The 14199-nt window shown below is 37.8% G+C and overlaps 2 protein-coding genes across 14 annotated transcripts in view; one reads left to right on the top strand and one right to left on the bottom strand.

The window, feature by feature from the left end:
* Positions 1 to 14199, bottom strand: part of LOC307183175 (F-box/LRR-repeat protein 21) — a 90746-nt gene that overhangs the window by 41100 nt on the left and 35447 nt on the right. For 3 of the 13 annotated variants that reach the window (XM_079915324.1, XM_079915325.1, XM_079915322.1), the window contains one exon: positions 12689 to 14078. The exons of 3 other annotated variants lie outside the window; for them this stretch is intronic. In XM_079915324.1, coding sequence (XP_079771450.1) covers positions 13435 to 14078 — 644 coding nt within the window. In that variant the 3' untranslated portion in view covers positions 12689 to 13434. Of the gene's footprint in view, positions 1 to 3359; positions 3463 to 9745; positions 10010 to 10309; positions 10384 to 12688; positions 14079 to 14199 lie in introns of those variants that run through there. 7 more of the 13 variants (XM_079915328.1, XM_079915327.1, XR_013827396.1 and 4 more) reach the window with 7 other exon arrangements.
* Positions 309 to 8161, top strand: LECT2 (leukocyte cell derived chemotaxin 2; the record flags this gene model as incomplete). The annotated part of the gene is made up of 4 exons (XM_079915330.1): positions 309 to 354; positions 1798 to 1894; positions 3377 to 3513; positions 7995 to 8161. 4 exons carry the CDS (start codon positions 309 to 311, stop codon positions 8159 to 8161), a joined length of 447 nt encoding a protein of 148 aa, XP_079771456.1.

Raw genomic sequence — 14199 nt, 5'->3', positions numbered from 1 at the left:
CTTCACCCAGCCTTATCACTTTCTGTTAATATTTAGTCAGCATTTCCAATAATGTTAACTCCCTCAGAACAAAAGCTTTTACATAGGTCCTGCATGTGAGCCAAAGAGCTACCCATGGAATATCAGAACCTGATTCCCCCCGTTCTCATATTTGTTTTGTGTGTCTCATAACAAAGATATGAGAGATGCAGCATTCTAAGGCTAAATAGCTAGAAAATACGAATTCAAACTTGAGTATTCTTCCAAGAGAGCATAGGGGCAATCCTAAGTATCAGAGGAAGAAGCATCCTAAGGGAGACCAAAGGCAAATGTTTTCCCCGGGAGTCCTCCTTCTGGCTGTTTTGATTTCACCTGGTAAGTCAAAACTACAATTTTACAATCTTGGCTGACTTTTGAAAACTGATTTCAAGGATAGATTTAAAAGTCATTAACATCATAATCACAACAGAAACTTGCCTATTTGGTTATTAAAAGTGGAACAGGAAGGATACACGGGGGAGAGGGGTGGTCCTCAATGATTTCCACCTGAATGTTCTGTTTCTTTCATGAGAGAAATAGAAAAGTCTTTCCGTCTTAGTCTAGGACTTAATCGGAACAAAATTAGAAAATAAAGTTTGTATAAGAATCTGATTTATAAAACTCCTGATACAGAGACCAGTATGGATTAGGACAAGGGGAACTGCCACAGCACAAGAGAAAATGAATAAGTTAATAAACTGTCTAATATATGTCTCAATTCTGAAGGCTAAATATTAGTTGTCAAAGAGATCTGAAGCTTGGCTCCAAGGTATAAGACTTATGAAACCCACCTTTTAGAGATATATTCAAGAATATGCTTAATGGCCATATTCTGTAGCTTCTCTTCATAGCACGTATATTAATGAATAGCAAAATATCTTTAAATAAAATCAACAACCAAATTAGCAGATTCTTGCTTTTACTTGTTTTTGTTAGTCTGTCCTGAAGTAAAAGGACGAGTTTCTTAACGCATCTCTCTGTGAACGTTAACAATTGGAAATCCAGGAAATTTAATTCAAATAAACATTTATCAAGTGCCTACTCTATTAAAGAGAAGTCGCACTAAAAATGAAGTTTGCACAAAATACACAAAGAGAGCCAGCGTGCTCCTCCATGTTTTACTGCTTCATAATTTTTTAAATAATTGTTTTACTCCCTTCCCCACTTTCTCTTCTCACTCCACTCCAGGCTAAATTAGTTTGACATGTTCTTATTTCTAAGAATCTCCTCTTCTATGTTTGCAAATATGAAAGAGATTTATTTCCTGTTAAATAAACTTTGCTATAGTGCAGAGTTTGCTTCTGCTTTAATTCAAACATTTTCTTGGATTTGATTATGAAGACTAGCAATAAAGAACATTTCAAAGTTACTAAAGTAACTAAAGAATTTCTAAAATTATTTGTTTGAGCCATGCTGTTTATTTTGTTTAACCTAAACATAGTGGTCCCCATACCAAGTCATGAGCAAAAAAAATTTGAAAAGTGCAATCTATACCACTGTTTAATGAATAATCTGAAACAAACTATAATGATAAAAGTAAATGCTTATAAAGAAACACACAAATACTCCACATGTCATAAAACAGACTTCCGTGACCAGGGGAAAAGCCCATTTTACAGCTGAATCAGGAGTTAAAGGAAGCCCACCCCTTAAACTACAGAAAAATTAGAGAGAAAGTATAGTGAAAACAGAATTTTTCAATCTACTGGGAGACACAAGGATAGTAGAGATTGGGAATATGTGGTCAGGAAATGTGCTTCTCCTGTTTCTCCTTTTTAGCACTGGCTGGGCCATGGGCTACTATATGTGCTGGCAAGTCTTCCAATGAGATCAGGACATGTGACAGGCACGGCTGTGGCCAGTACACAGCTCAAAGGTAACAGGGTTTCACACATAACCATATCCTCTTTGGGCTCGTAATCTCTTTGCTTAGTGTCCTTGCCCGAAGTTTCTTCAAGTGCTCACCATCTTCTCCCTTCCGACAGCAGGAAAATTCAGAGATATAACCAGTTACATTACCACGTGTGGAGCAACTTCCAAGAACAGGGCGTCAACTCTGCGCTCTGAATTAGGAACAGAGCATTGAACAAGGGCAAGAGAGAGGAGAGCAGTGTTTTCTCTCAATGTTTTCACACGTTGACTCATCTCACCTGGCTTTTCCAAGGTGGAAGCCAAACATTACTGTCCCATTTTATAGATGAGGAACTTGAACTGGGGCACCAAAGGGTTAAGGGACTTGCCAAACACAGTTGGAGGTGGTGAAGGCTGGACTAGAATTCAGGCTTTTGGATCCTCTTCCCATCAAACCATGGTGTTACTGACCCAGGCTCTGGGAGGTGAACAACTGAGGCTGGCCCTAAGCAGGTAATCTCTTCCAGACAGTGAGAGACACACATGTGAACTTTCAACAGTGCACAGTACTATCTTGGGAGTGCCACTTTCTGATGAAATAGTCATGTGTCCAACTGTATCACTGATCTCCCTCCTAATCACAGAACAACTCTCACTCACACAGATACTACTTACAAAGCAACCTCACATACCTGGTATAGGGCTAAGAGACAGGACATAGGGGGAAATGGCCGCTGAATTGCCAAAATTAAGACTCAATTAGTTCATACCCTAAACTTTATGCACTTGACTCATACAATAACTTACTGGCTCCTCACCTGGAATCTGCTCAGTGTTGCTTTACACATAATGCTAACAGTCCTAGTGAATCTGACTTTCAGGTAGACTATTAGAAGGGAGAAGAGGCTGGTGGAGAACTGGCAGAGTGTCAACAGTGAGGACTGGTGGAGACGACAAGAAATCTCACAACCTGGGATCATTTTGTGTTTGTGCTCCACACACTTTAATAAATGCAGGAGGTATCACTCACTATATTAAAACCATACACAATAAATGATGTTTATAGTGACTTATGGATCACTGGGAGAAAAATAAGACTAGGGTAACATATGATTGTTTTATCATAGGTTCCCATAAAAAGTCATCTCTTTTCTAAGTGGTCTTGCAGGGGTCCAGATTCAGTTATCTATAAAATTTACTTACACGGATTGCCTCATTTCCCCAAAATGCCATATAATAATAATGGCTAACATTTTTAAAGGCTTCCTGTGTTTTACTATGTTAAACGTTTTAACCTTTATAACATCGTTATTACAACCTGCAGAGAAGGAGGTGAAAATTGGGTAAACAGAGTGAGGAAACCTGGGACATTCCAACACGTTCCAGCAGCTTCAACTTTTGATACCCTGGTCTGGGAACAGTGGGCTAACACCATGTTCCTGGGCAATAAAATTCCCAGGGCAGTTCCTCAGTCTGTTCATTCTTATTTACATCCTGGAAATCATAGGCTTCACCGGGGTGTGGATGTCTTGTGCTCGGATGGATCTACTGCGTATGCACCTTTCACCGGAATGACTGTGGGCCAGGAGAAACCTTATAAAAACAAAAATGCCATCAATAATGGTGTTCGGATCTCTGGAAGAGGTAAGGGGTGGTGTATATACCTGGAACACATACTGGAGATGTCTGATGCTTATTTATTTAATGCGTATTCTATACAAAGACGTTTCATTCTTCCTTCAAAGTGACAAAACCTAGGACCTAAAGGACAAAGGGTACCAAACTAAAGCAGCCCTTGCATTTTCAAAGATGTTCCACCACTTTCCCTGAAGTCATCTTCTTCATGCATACACTCCCCCCCTAACTCTATAGTTGACTGAAGGGCTTTCTTCCTGAGGCCCACGTGGCTTTGCTTAACAATCTACAAGCAAAATCACTTTCAGCATTGCGGTATTAACTGTAATGAACAGACGCTTTCATTCACCAAAATCCCACAATTCGAAAATGTTGGCATCTCTGCAAGAGTTGATGTGAACAATTTTCAAATGCTCTATGTTCTAGGTAAAGCTGGGCCTCCTGGTACTCCAGGTACTGGGCGTATTGTTTGGTTGTTTTAACTGGATTGACGTAGAACATACACACAGCAAAGTGCACAAAGCAAAAATGGCCAGCTCCGTGAATTGTCACAAAGTAAGCGCATCTGTGTAGCCTGTTGGTTACATCAGATCAAGAAAAAGGATATCAGCAACAGTTCAGAGACCCCTTGTGCTACCTTTTAGTCATAACTCCCAGCAAGGGTGATGACTATCCCACCACATACTAGTTTGCCTGTTTCTGAAAATGATTTAAATAGAATTAAACAGCATGCAGTCTTTCGAGTGGGGCTTCTTTTACTCCACGTAAGGTTTGTGAGATTCATTCATGTGTTTGCATGTAGTTTAAGTCCCTTCATCCTTATCGATGTAGAGCATTCCATTGTATGCATATATCTTCACCTATTTAATCATTCTTCTCTAAACGGACATCTGGGCAGTATCCAGTTTCAGGCGATTATGAAAATGCTGCTATGAACTTTCTGTACATTTCTTTTCATTAACATAAACATGCATTCCTGTTGGGAGTGGATCCGGAAGACACTCCTCTCACTAAGGCTGTGAGAAACACTTTGTGAGGGAGCCCACATCCTTGAGGAGCTATCTGGTGGCTATCCTCTCTAGGCCTGAAATGACAAAAGGAACTACTGCCATTGAATGGAGTCCACTTAGAAGCCAAGGCTGGCATGGTTATCCAACAGGGAGAAGAGCTGAAGCAGTAATCAGATACATCAGAAGCAGAGACCTGTGGCATTGTCTAGTTAATCATGGTGACCTAGAACTGAATACATGGGCAGCCTACTAAAGCCTTATTTGATTTGTATAAATGGAAACACTCTAGGTCTGATGAACAAAATTCTGACTTCAATCATGACAATACTGGGCCTCAAAACCTTCCTCCCGACACCATCCACCCATTCCCAGACTTGAGCCAGTTCACAGCCCCAGAGCCCCTTGAATGAAAGGGAGGCTGAGTCCTTCTGAGGAAGGGCCCTATTACGATGCCATAAATTTATACTGTAACCCGTACTTCTAGCCATCCCCAAAAGGACCTGCAGCCTTTTAGCAGGATGATTGTATACTGGGGAAGAAGAGACTCGCTCAAAACTGACAGTAATTCCTAAAGACCCAAGCCACTGTAGTCCATCAATCAGACTAGGGGCTTCTAGGGTCCGGTGATCAACATAGTTTTTTCCTAGGGTCCATCTTACAGTTGACCTAGTGCATCCACACATCCACCCTGTGGTAATTTCGCCAGTACCAGAATGCATAACTGGAATCAATATACTCAGCAACTGGCAGAACGCTGGAGGAGTGGAGTTGCTGGGTTACTTGGTGTATGTATCTGCAGTGCTAGAAGGTACTGCCACCCAGTTTCCCAAAGTAGTGGTACCAATTCACAGCCCCAACAGGAGTGTATGAAAGTTCCAGCTGCTCCGTACACAATACTTGGTGTTATCTAGCTACCTTTCTCATTTCAGCCATTCTGATGAGTATGTAACGGTATCTCACTTAAATTTAATTTGCATTTCCATGATGGCTAATGATACTGAGCCCCTTCTCATATTTATTGATAACATGGATATTGTCTTTCGCAAAGTGCCTATTCATGTATTCTGCCCTGGCTTTTTTGCCTTTTTCTTATTGGTATGTGGGAGCTTTTTGTGTCTTTTGGATATGAGTCCTTTGTCCAGTATATGTATTTTAAGTATCTTCTCCCACTTTATGGGTTCCTTTTCACTTTTCTAGTGTTTTTTAATAAACAAAAATTCTTATTTTTAATGGAGTCCAATTTAGTAATATTTTCCCTTACCTTTGACGCATTTTTATTACCCGTTTAAGACACATTTGCCCACCCTAGTCATAAAGGTATTGTCCCTATGTTTCTGTGTACAAGCTTTATTGCTTCATCATTCATACTTAGATTTATAATCCATCTGGAATTGGTTTTTGTGTAAGGAATGAGATAGGGATCAAAATTTCCCCCCATATCGACATCTGACTCAGTACCATTAACTTGCCAAGACCATTTTTTCCTTACCGCACGGCAGTATCTCTTGTCATAGATCAGGGTCTGAATATACATAGGTCTGTTTATGGTCCTTCTATTGTGTTTCACTGGCCAGTTTGTCAATCTTCCACAAATGCTGCACTGTCTTAATTACCATAGCTTTAAAATACATCTTGATATAAATAGTATAAATCTTCCAACTTTGATCTTCTTTCAGATTGTCTTGGCAATTCTTGGGTTATTTGCATTACCAAATAAATTACAGAATCAGTTTGTCAATTTCCACCAAAAATCTTGCTGGGACTTTGGGTTTGCATTCATCATACAGGATCAAACTGAGAAGAACTGATATCTTAAAAGTAATGAAAGTCATCCAATCAATGAACTTGTTAAATCTTCCATTTATTTAGGTCTTCTTACACTGTTGTATTAGTAACTTAATTAGAGTTGTATTAGTATCAATGTAGAGGTCTTGCACATATTTTTGTTTAATATATGTAAATAAAATGCACCTTAATTTTCCATAGATCTTCTATAGCAGTACTGTCCAACGGAAGTATAATAAAAGCCACATATGCAATCTTAACTTTTCAGTAATCATATTAAGTAAAAAGAAACAGTGAAATTAATTTTAACATATTTAACTTAATACCTCCAAATTATTATTTCAAAATGCAATTAATATAAAAATTAGTAATATTTTACTTTTTGGGGAGTACTGTCTTCAAAATCCAGTGTGTATCTTTTTTTTTTTTTTTTTTTTTTTTGGCGGTACGCGGGCCTCTCACTGTTGTGGCCTCTCCCGTTGCGGAGCACAGGCTCCGGACGCGCAGGCTCAGCGGCCATGGCTCACGGGCCCAGCCGCTCCGCGGCATGTGGGACCTTCCCAGACCGGGGCACGAACCCGTGTCCCCTGCATCGGCAGGAGGACTCTCAACAACTGCGCCACCAGGGAAGCCCCCAGTGTGTATCTTATACTTAAAGCACATCTAATTCAGATTAGCTATTTCAAGCACTGACTAGCCACATGTGGGTAGCAGCTACTGTGTTGGACAGGACAATGCTATAGCCTTACTTATGTTTTCTGCCCACTTGACCTGTTTTCACTGATGCAAGTGTGTTGAAGTCTTCTGTCACTACTGGGTTTCTATCTATATATCCTTGTACCTCCTGTATCCTCTCCTTTATATAGATGGTTTCTGTGTTATTTACTGCATGGATAATTATATCTTCATTGGATTTAGCATTATACATTGTCCTCCTTTGTCTTGTTTCAATGCGTTTTGGCCTGAATTTCACTCTCTGGTAACAGGATCATAATCCTTTTTCCTTCCATTTACAGGGCAAATCTTTTCCAGTCCTGAATTTTTAGCCTTTTTCAATTACTGTTTTATTGTATAAGCACAGAATTGCATTTTGCTTTCCAAGCCAATAGGAAAATCTTTTTACTATATGAATTAACATTTATAGATACAACTCATATATTCGGTCCAAACACTGTCATTATTTTATGTTGTAATTATGGTATTATAATGGTATTATCTCTATTTCTCTATGTGATGGGTCTTCTTTGTTTTAAATTTTTCTTTTGATATTTAAAAAGATTTGTATTCGTGTGCCTGTTATTTCCATTTTTCTTTTGATATTTAAAAAGATTTGTATTCGTGTGCCTGTTATTTCCATTTTTCTTAGTCTTTAAAGTCTAATAGTTTTATTGGAATCTGTCTTGGAGTTGACATCGTTCTGGGTCAATTTTCTCAGTTACCTGGTGTTTTGCTGCTATTCTTCAATGCCTTTTAAAATACTCATCTGAGTCCATTCTTCCTTAGGCATCTTATAATTTTAATCTTCATTTCTGATATGATTCTGTCATTTTCTTCTACTCCCTCATTGAGTTTAATCAACCTTTTCTTTTTGTATTTTTTTTATTCATTTCTGGCTTTTTTTTTTCTTTTAAAATTTCTGATTCAAGGCTGCTAAAACCCAGATAATGAATAATTTTACTACTTCTTTTCTTTTAGGTTTCTGTATTAAAGTGTTCTACATTAAGCCAATTAAATATAAAGGTTCTATCAAGAAGGGAGAAAAACTGGGCACTCTATTGCCCTTGCAGAAAGTTTATCCTGGCATACAATCTCACGTACACATTGAAAACTGTGACCTGAGTGATCCTACTGTGTACCTATAAATGGAAGACAAATAACCAGATCTTCTAAAGAGAGAGCCATCTTCTTAAACCTGGCTGCATATTCTGCGTTTCAAGCAACCTGTGTTCAAATAGAAACATGATGAATGCAAGAAAGAAAAAAGCACGTTGGTTTCAACTCATTGTCACTTTGATGTTTTGAGGGTCAATTAATCTCTCAGGTCTGATCTGTAATCTATGGGATTTGGGGTGTCTTTTTTCTTAAAGATTTCTCAGTCCTCAATACATAAGATAAATAAACATATGAATTCAAACTGGTCCCACTAGCTTTCTGCTTGAAAATAAGAAAAAGCCTGAAGTGTTTTTAGGGTACAAGGATAGAGTGTTGTACAATGCTAGACACATACACCTGACAAATATTAGGTGAATAAACTGGAGGCTTCTTTTGAGTTAAGGTAGTAAAGAATTTCAGCAATAGCCTTAGGTCTGTCAAAGTGCTTGGAGGGTGAGGGGTTTACACGGATAAGACAGAGTTGGCTGGTCTTTATATCCACATATTCCCATGCTCTATCTAAGCAGTTGATCTTCCAGGTAATGAATGACAGCAGTCCAAGGTAATATGGAATATTCTAGATTTCAGAAAGACTGCATTACAGGGAGTACTAGAGAGAGAAAGAGGTCTATCCTAACCTGAGGTATCTCATGAAACCAAGTCAGTCAACCTCATCTAGCCATACGCCTATCATAGCTACTGATTCCTACACATCATTGTATATCCTTATTATTCTTTCCTGGTTATGCTGACAACAAGTACAAAAAAGAAATAAAACCATATGAATGTCCAAAGGACCAGAAATAATATGGCTCTGTAGATTTTATGCAGTCAGTAAGAAATGAGTAAGGTGAAGTCATCATTCTGGAAACTCTCTTCATGAATTTTTGCTTAAACTCTTTGGAATGTAGAAAACTCCAGTAGAATGACTCCATTCCTAGTAGAGATATGCTATAGGAAATGCAGTCAATTGAACTTTTTTACTGGAGAGAAGTGGCTGCATTTGTATACTAGGACGTAATGTATAAGAATGTTCATGAATCACTCTTTGTCATAGCAAAACCTGGAACAACTCAAACGCTCATCAATAGGAAGATGGACAAACTGTGGTTTAGTTATAGACGGAATACTATACTGCAGTGAACCTCAGCTAAACATAACAAAATACATGAATCATAGAAATATAATTCTGAGTGAAAAAAAAAAAAGCCCAAAAGAGCACATATAGCATGATACTCTTTTTATAAAGTCAAAACAATTAAAGCCAAAATGTAATTTTTAGGAACACATATACATATGTGATAAAAATATATAAAAAGGAAATCAAGCAAATAATGAACACTAGTTATCTCAGGACTGGATAGGGAATGACCACACAGAAAAATTTAAGTTACTATCAATGCTGTAGTTTTATGGTTGGGAGGTGATTTCCTGAGTATTTATTATTATGAAGAAGATGTTATGGAGGCAACAGGACTTACAGGTGGGTCTCCAGGAAGAAGAGTCAGTGACGGCTCTCAGACCGTTTAGAGTCTATATAACAACACAATTAGTACTTTCTCATACTCAGTTAGATACTATTCTCTACTATGTCATAACATCTTATACAAGGCTAGCAAATTAAGACTTTAATTTTTGGTTAAAAAGAAGAAAACTAGGGCTTCCCTAGTGGCGCAGTGGTTGAGAGTCCGCCTGCCGATGCAGGGGACACGGGTTCGTGCCCCGGTCCGGGAAGATCCCACATGCCGCGGAGCGGCTGGGCCCGTGAGCCATGGCTGCTGAGCCTGCGCGTCCAGAGCCTGTGCTCCGCAACGGGAGAGGCCACAACAGTGAGAGGCCTGCGTATCGCAAAAAAAAAAAAAAAAAGAAGAAAACTATAACACCAGCACTGTCTGGTTTGATCATCTACCTTACTCATCTCCTTAGTGCCAAATAACTTTAGATTGTTTCCAAAGATTACATTTGTTTTCAACAGACAAAGGCTGTGTTCCCATTGAGATCACAAAAAAGGAAATAGCATACAGATTTCAAAGGCAATTTTAAAAGGAGCTCTAAAATGTTTGAACAATGAAATATATGCTTACCCTTCTAAATAATCAACCTTCTGAAGTGACTGTTTTAAAAACCAGACTCATTACCTGGAACGGAGAGCTTCTCCAAGGTAGAGCAAGAACACTGCCTTCTGCCTAGCTTTCCACAAGCACTCTCATATCTGTTGAATGGAAATGCAAACTTTAGACTAAAGGACTTCTTTCCTAGGAATCACTGCAATACAGCGCCCTCTGGTGCATTATATCAGAGGTTTTTTTGTTCGTTTGTTTTTTGTTTTAATTTCCTTTTCCTTTAGGTTTGAGTGTTTAAGTGTTCAGTTTAAAGTATTGTAAAGGTTCAAATGACAGAGAAGTAATAGCCCTGACTAACTTAATTTTCTTTACTGAAGGTTATTATAGTATATACTTAAAACTTCGGTGTCAGATATTAGGTTAAATGACTATAAAATCCATTTTTATTTAGAAAATGTTTTGAGTTTTCTAAAAGAAAGTAATTTAATGAAAGAACAAGGTAAGTGGCCAATTTAAGAGGCCAAGGCTAGAGAGGGAAGAATTATTACATCCTTATGGCAACATTTATCACACTTAGTGCATATTAACAACATACATATAACTTTAAAATCTGCCTGTCTCCCCAATACTTAGTAAAATACAAATGAGGCAAGCAAGGCTTATAAGGCGGGAAAAAACCAAAGAGAATCCTATTTTTGTGTCTCTTCAATATAACCTACAATAGAACCTTTTCTCCCATTCTCTCCATTTACAATTTGCCCAGAAAATTATCCTGACTTTTCCAGAACCCTCTAACACATGCAGAAAAAACATTTTAAAGAACAAGTCTGCTTACAGAACTAAAATATTTTTCAAAGGCTAATGCTTGAAATCCATCTAATACTGAACTCACTCATTTATCTAGAAACCTCTATGCTTAGGTAAGCAGTACTTTCCATGGACTTCCAAAGTAATGGCGACATTTTCATCCGATGGAGCAACAAAAATGCTCTACTTCCTCATCTTGCCTTTGGCTATCCTAAAACCTTTGCTCTTCAATTTATCAAAAGTATACCAGATCAACCAGGGTCATTTAACTGAGCTGATCAATTTTACTCTGAGTTTTGTTCTAAGAGTCACTATAGCGCTTAGCTAACTAGGTTTGAATACTGGGCCACCAAAGACCAATATTTAGAGCAGCAACAGCTCATTCAATGCGAAAGAGGCCACTGGTACTCATTCTCCCTCAATGCTAGTGGGCTCACCTCCCTTCTCTAGCCCCTCTCTGTTTTGCTTCATTATCCTCTAGTGCAAACACCACTGGCATTCTATCACCTCACCATTCAGGTACATACACTTAAAGTAACACCAGGTGAGACTGGAGGTTCATCTCTGCAGTGTTTCCACCACTACTCTGATCTCCAATCAGACTGAACTCTCCATCTCACGCCGTTTCCTTTATGGTTGTTTGTCCTGTGGTTCTAATCAGACTTTAAGCTCCCTATAATATGCTGCTTCTGCACTTTCCTGAAATCTCAAAGTATAAATTACATGATCTGCAATAGTAATAACTATCTTTAAGAAATGGGTTTTATTTTTGAACCAGAAATATCGGTCCCACAAGCATTTATTGAATGTGTGCTGAGACTGTCAAACACAAAGGTGAATGAAATGCCTGTTCTCAGAGTCACAGTAACAAAGACCGTGGTACAGTGGTGAGAGCGTATGCACAAGGACAGTCTCTAAATAAAGGGATATGAACTGTGCTACTTTTTAAAATCACTATTTAGAAATAACAATATATTTTAATTCCTTAATAGATGAGAATATTTAAAAATTTTTTCCTATAAAAATATTCAAAACTGGAAAATAATGAACGTATTTCAATTTTTTTAGTTTAACTGACTTCTTAGAAATTTAAGGTATTGGGGAGAGGACTTAGAGGAAAAAGTCTGAAAAAGAAAATACTTATGTAAAACTTGCCGAATGCCTACTATGTGCTAAACACTATGCTAGATGCTGGGGATACAACAGTGAGTAAAACCCAACCTTGATCCTGCAACGATGGCGCTTACAGCACAATGGTTGAAGCAGATAATAATCATACAAGTGAAGGGCAAGTTACAATAGTGATAAGCGCCACAAAGGGAAATCACAGAACACTGAGACTCACGGAGGCTTCCCTGAGGAAATGACACCTAAAGGAAAGATGGAGCAAAGAGAGTAACTGAAGTAGAAAGAATATGCACAAATGCACTCTGACTAGAGGGTTCATGGCAGTCTTAAGGAACTGAAAGAGAATGGGAGCAGAAGGGCAAAGGGCACTTGGTAGGAGAAAACAAGGTCAAAGAAGCAGGGAGAAGCCAGACCTTGTAGGGTCTTGTGGGTCATTTTAAGGATATATGTTCACCTTAAAGGCAACAAATACACAGCCGTTAAAGAGTTTTAGCTGTGTTACTAATTAAATTCTAAGATCACTTCTGCAAAGGATCTGGCATAGTTTCAGATACACAGTAAATATATTCAGTAAATGCTGATTCCCTCCCAAGCACACTCCGAAAAATTTACCTTTTTATCTCAGTAGTGTATTTAATCAATTACCAATCACAGTATCTTTAGAAAATGAATTAGCATTATTTAATTTTAATCTAATGCCCATTTTCTCCCAAGTAATATAATAAAGTAGAATTCAAAGTGCACTGAAAATTAGAAGTTATTTATTGAATCATAATATGATCTTATATAGTGCTAAAAATGGAGTACAATTAAGCCAGCCTCTGTATCTATATTTTGATTGTACTCTTAGTTTTTAGGACTGAATATTTTGTAAAATATATCAATACCAAGATGAAACAAAAATGATTAACAATATAAAGTTGTAAATGACATAATTTAAGGGATCCAGAGCTCAATATTATAAATTTATTTAGCAAGCCAAAATATACCTTCAAGGAAGGCTGAGGAACTTATCTAGAAACCAACTGTTTCTATCAACTATCTAATACACAATACAGTGTCTGTGCCCTATATATGGTTTCTGTCTTTTCAAATTCCTCTTATTTTCTCAAATGTTTCTGCTGTAATCCATTAAGACAGTTTGCAAACAATAAAATATTTTACCTAAGACATTTCAGCAATGCATCTTAAAATTTACATTTGCAGACACAGAAAGAAGCTAATCTTATAGATTAAAAAAAAAGTTAAGAATCTTTGGTAATCAATTACCAGAGAGGCATGACATCAGGGAACCATACTCTTCCCAGGTATTTGGAGACTTCAGCATGAATTTCATCTAGGCTATAATCATCATCAGGGATCAAAACTTCCTCCATGATAGAGAGCTGGGTTAGCCTTCTCCCACATAGTCTTACAAACTCAATGAATGCACTGCAGCTAACTTCACATTGACTGAGGCCCAAGGCTGTTAAGTTTTTACAGTGTTCAGCAATACAAATAAGTTCATTATCAAGAGCCTGAAGACCATGAGCACATACTACTAACTCTATTAGTCGTGGACAGTTAAGACCTATCCGTCCTAGAACTGCTTTGCTTATGGAACGACCAAAATAAAGGTGAGTAACAGGGGTTTCTTCTTTGAAGAACGTCTCCAATTCCTCTTCATATAAAAAGAAGTACATAACAACATTAACTCCAGGGGAGTGTTTAATGAGTACATCCCAACTTTGTTTTTTAATAGAAAGAAATTTGATTTGTCCAGGATTTTCACTCACAACATCTATTCGAAGATGCTCAAGGTTAACATGGGTCTCACTTGAAAGTGCCAGGAGAAGTTCATCACTTAGCATGTAATAATTTAATGCCAGTTCTCTAAGACCTTGACAATGGTCAGCTACACAAAGGATTCCTGCAGGAAATGGGGAAAAATCCTTAAACACAAAGAATATGGATACTAATAGAACATTTTGTGAATTTAAATTTGATATTATTCATTATTTGCTAAAGTAGACGTAATGATTTCTGAGGAG

The sequence above is a fragment of the Stenella coeruleoalba genome, assembly GCF_951394435.1.
Source record: "Stenella coeruleoalba genome assembly, chromosome: 3".
Lineage (NCBI taxonomy): Eukaryota > Metazoa > Chordata > Mammalia > Artiodactyla > Delphinidae > Stenella > Stenella coeruleoalba.
The sequence above is the reverse complement of the archived record's forward strand: the minus strand, read 5'-3'. Positions and strand labels throughout refer to the sequence as shown.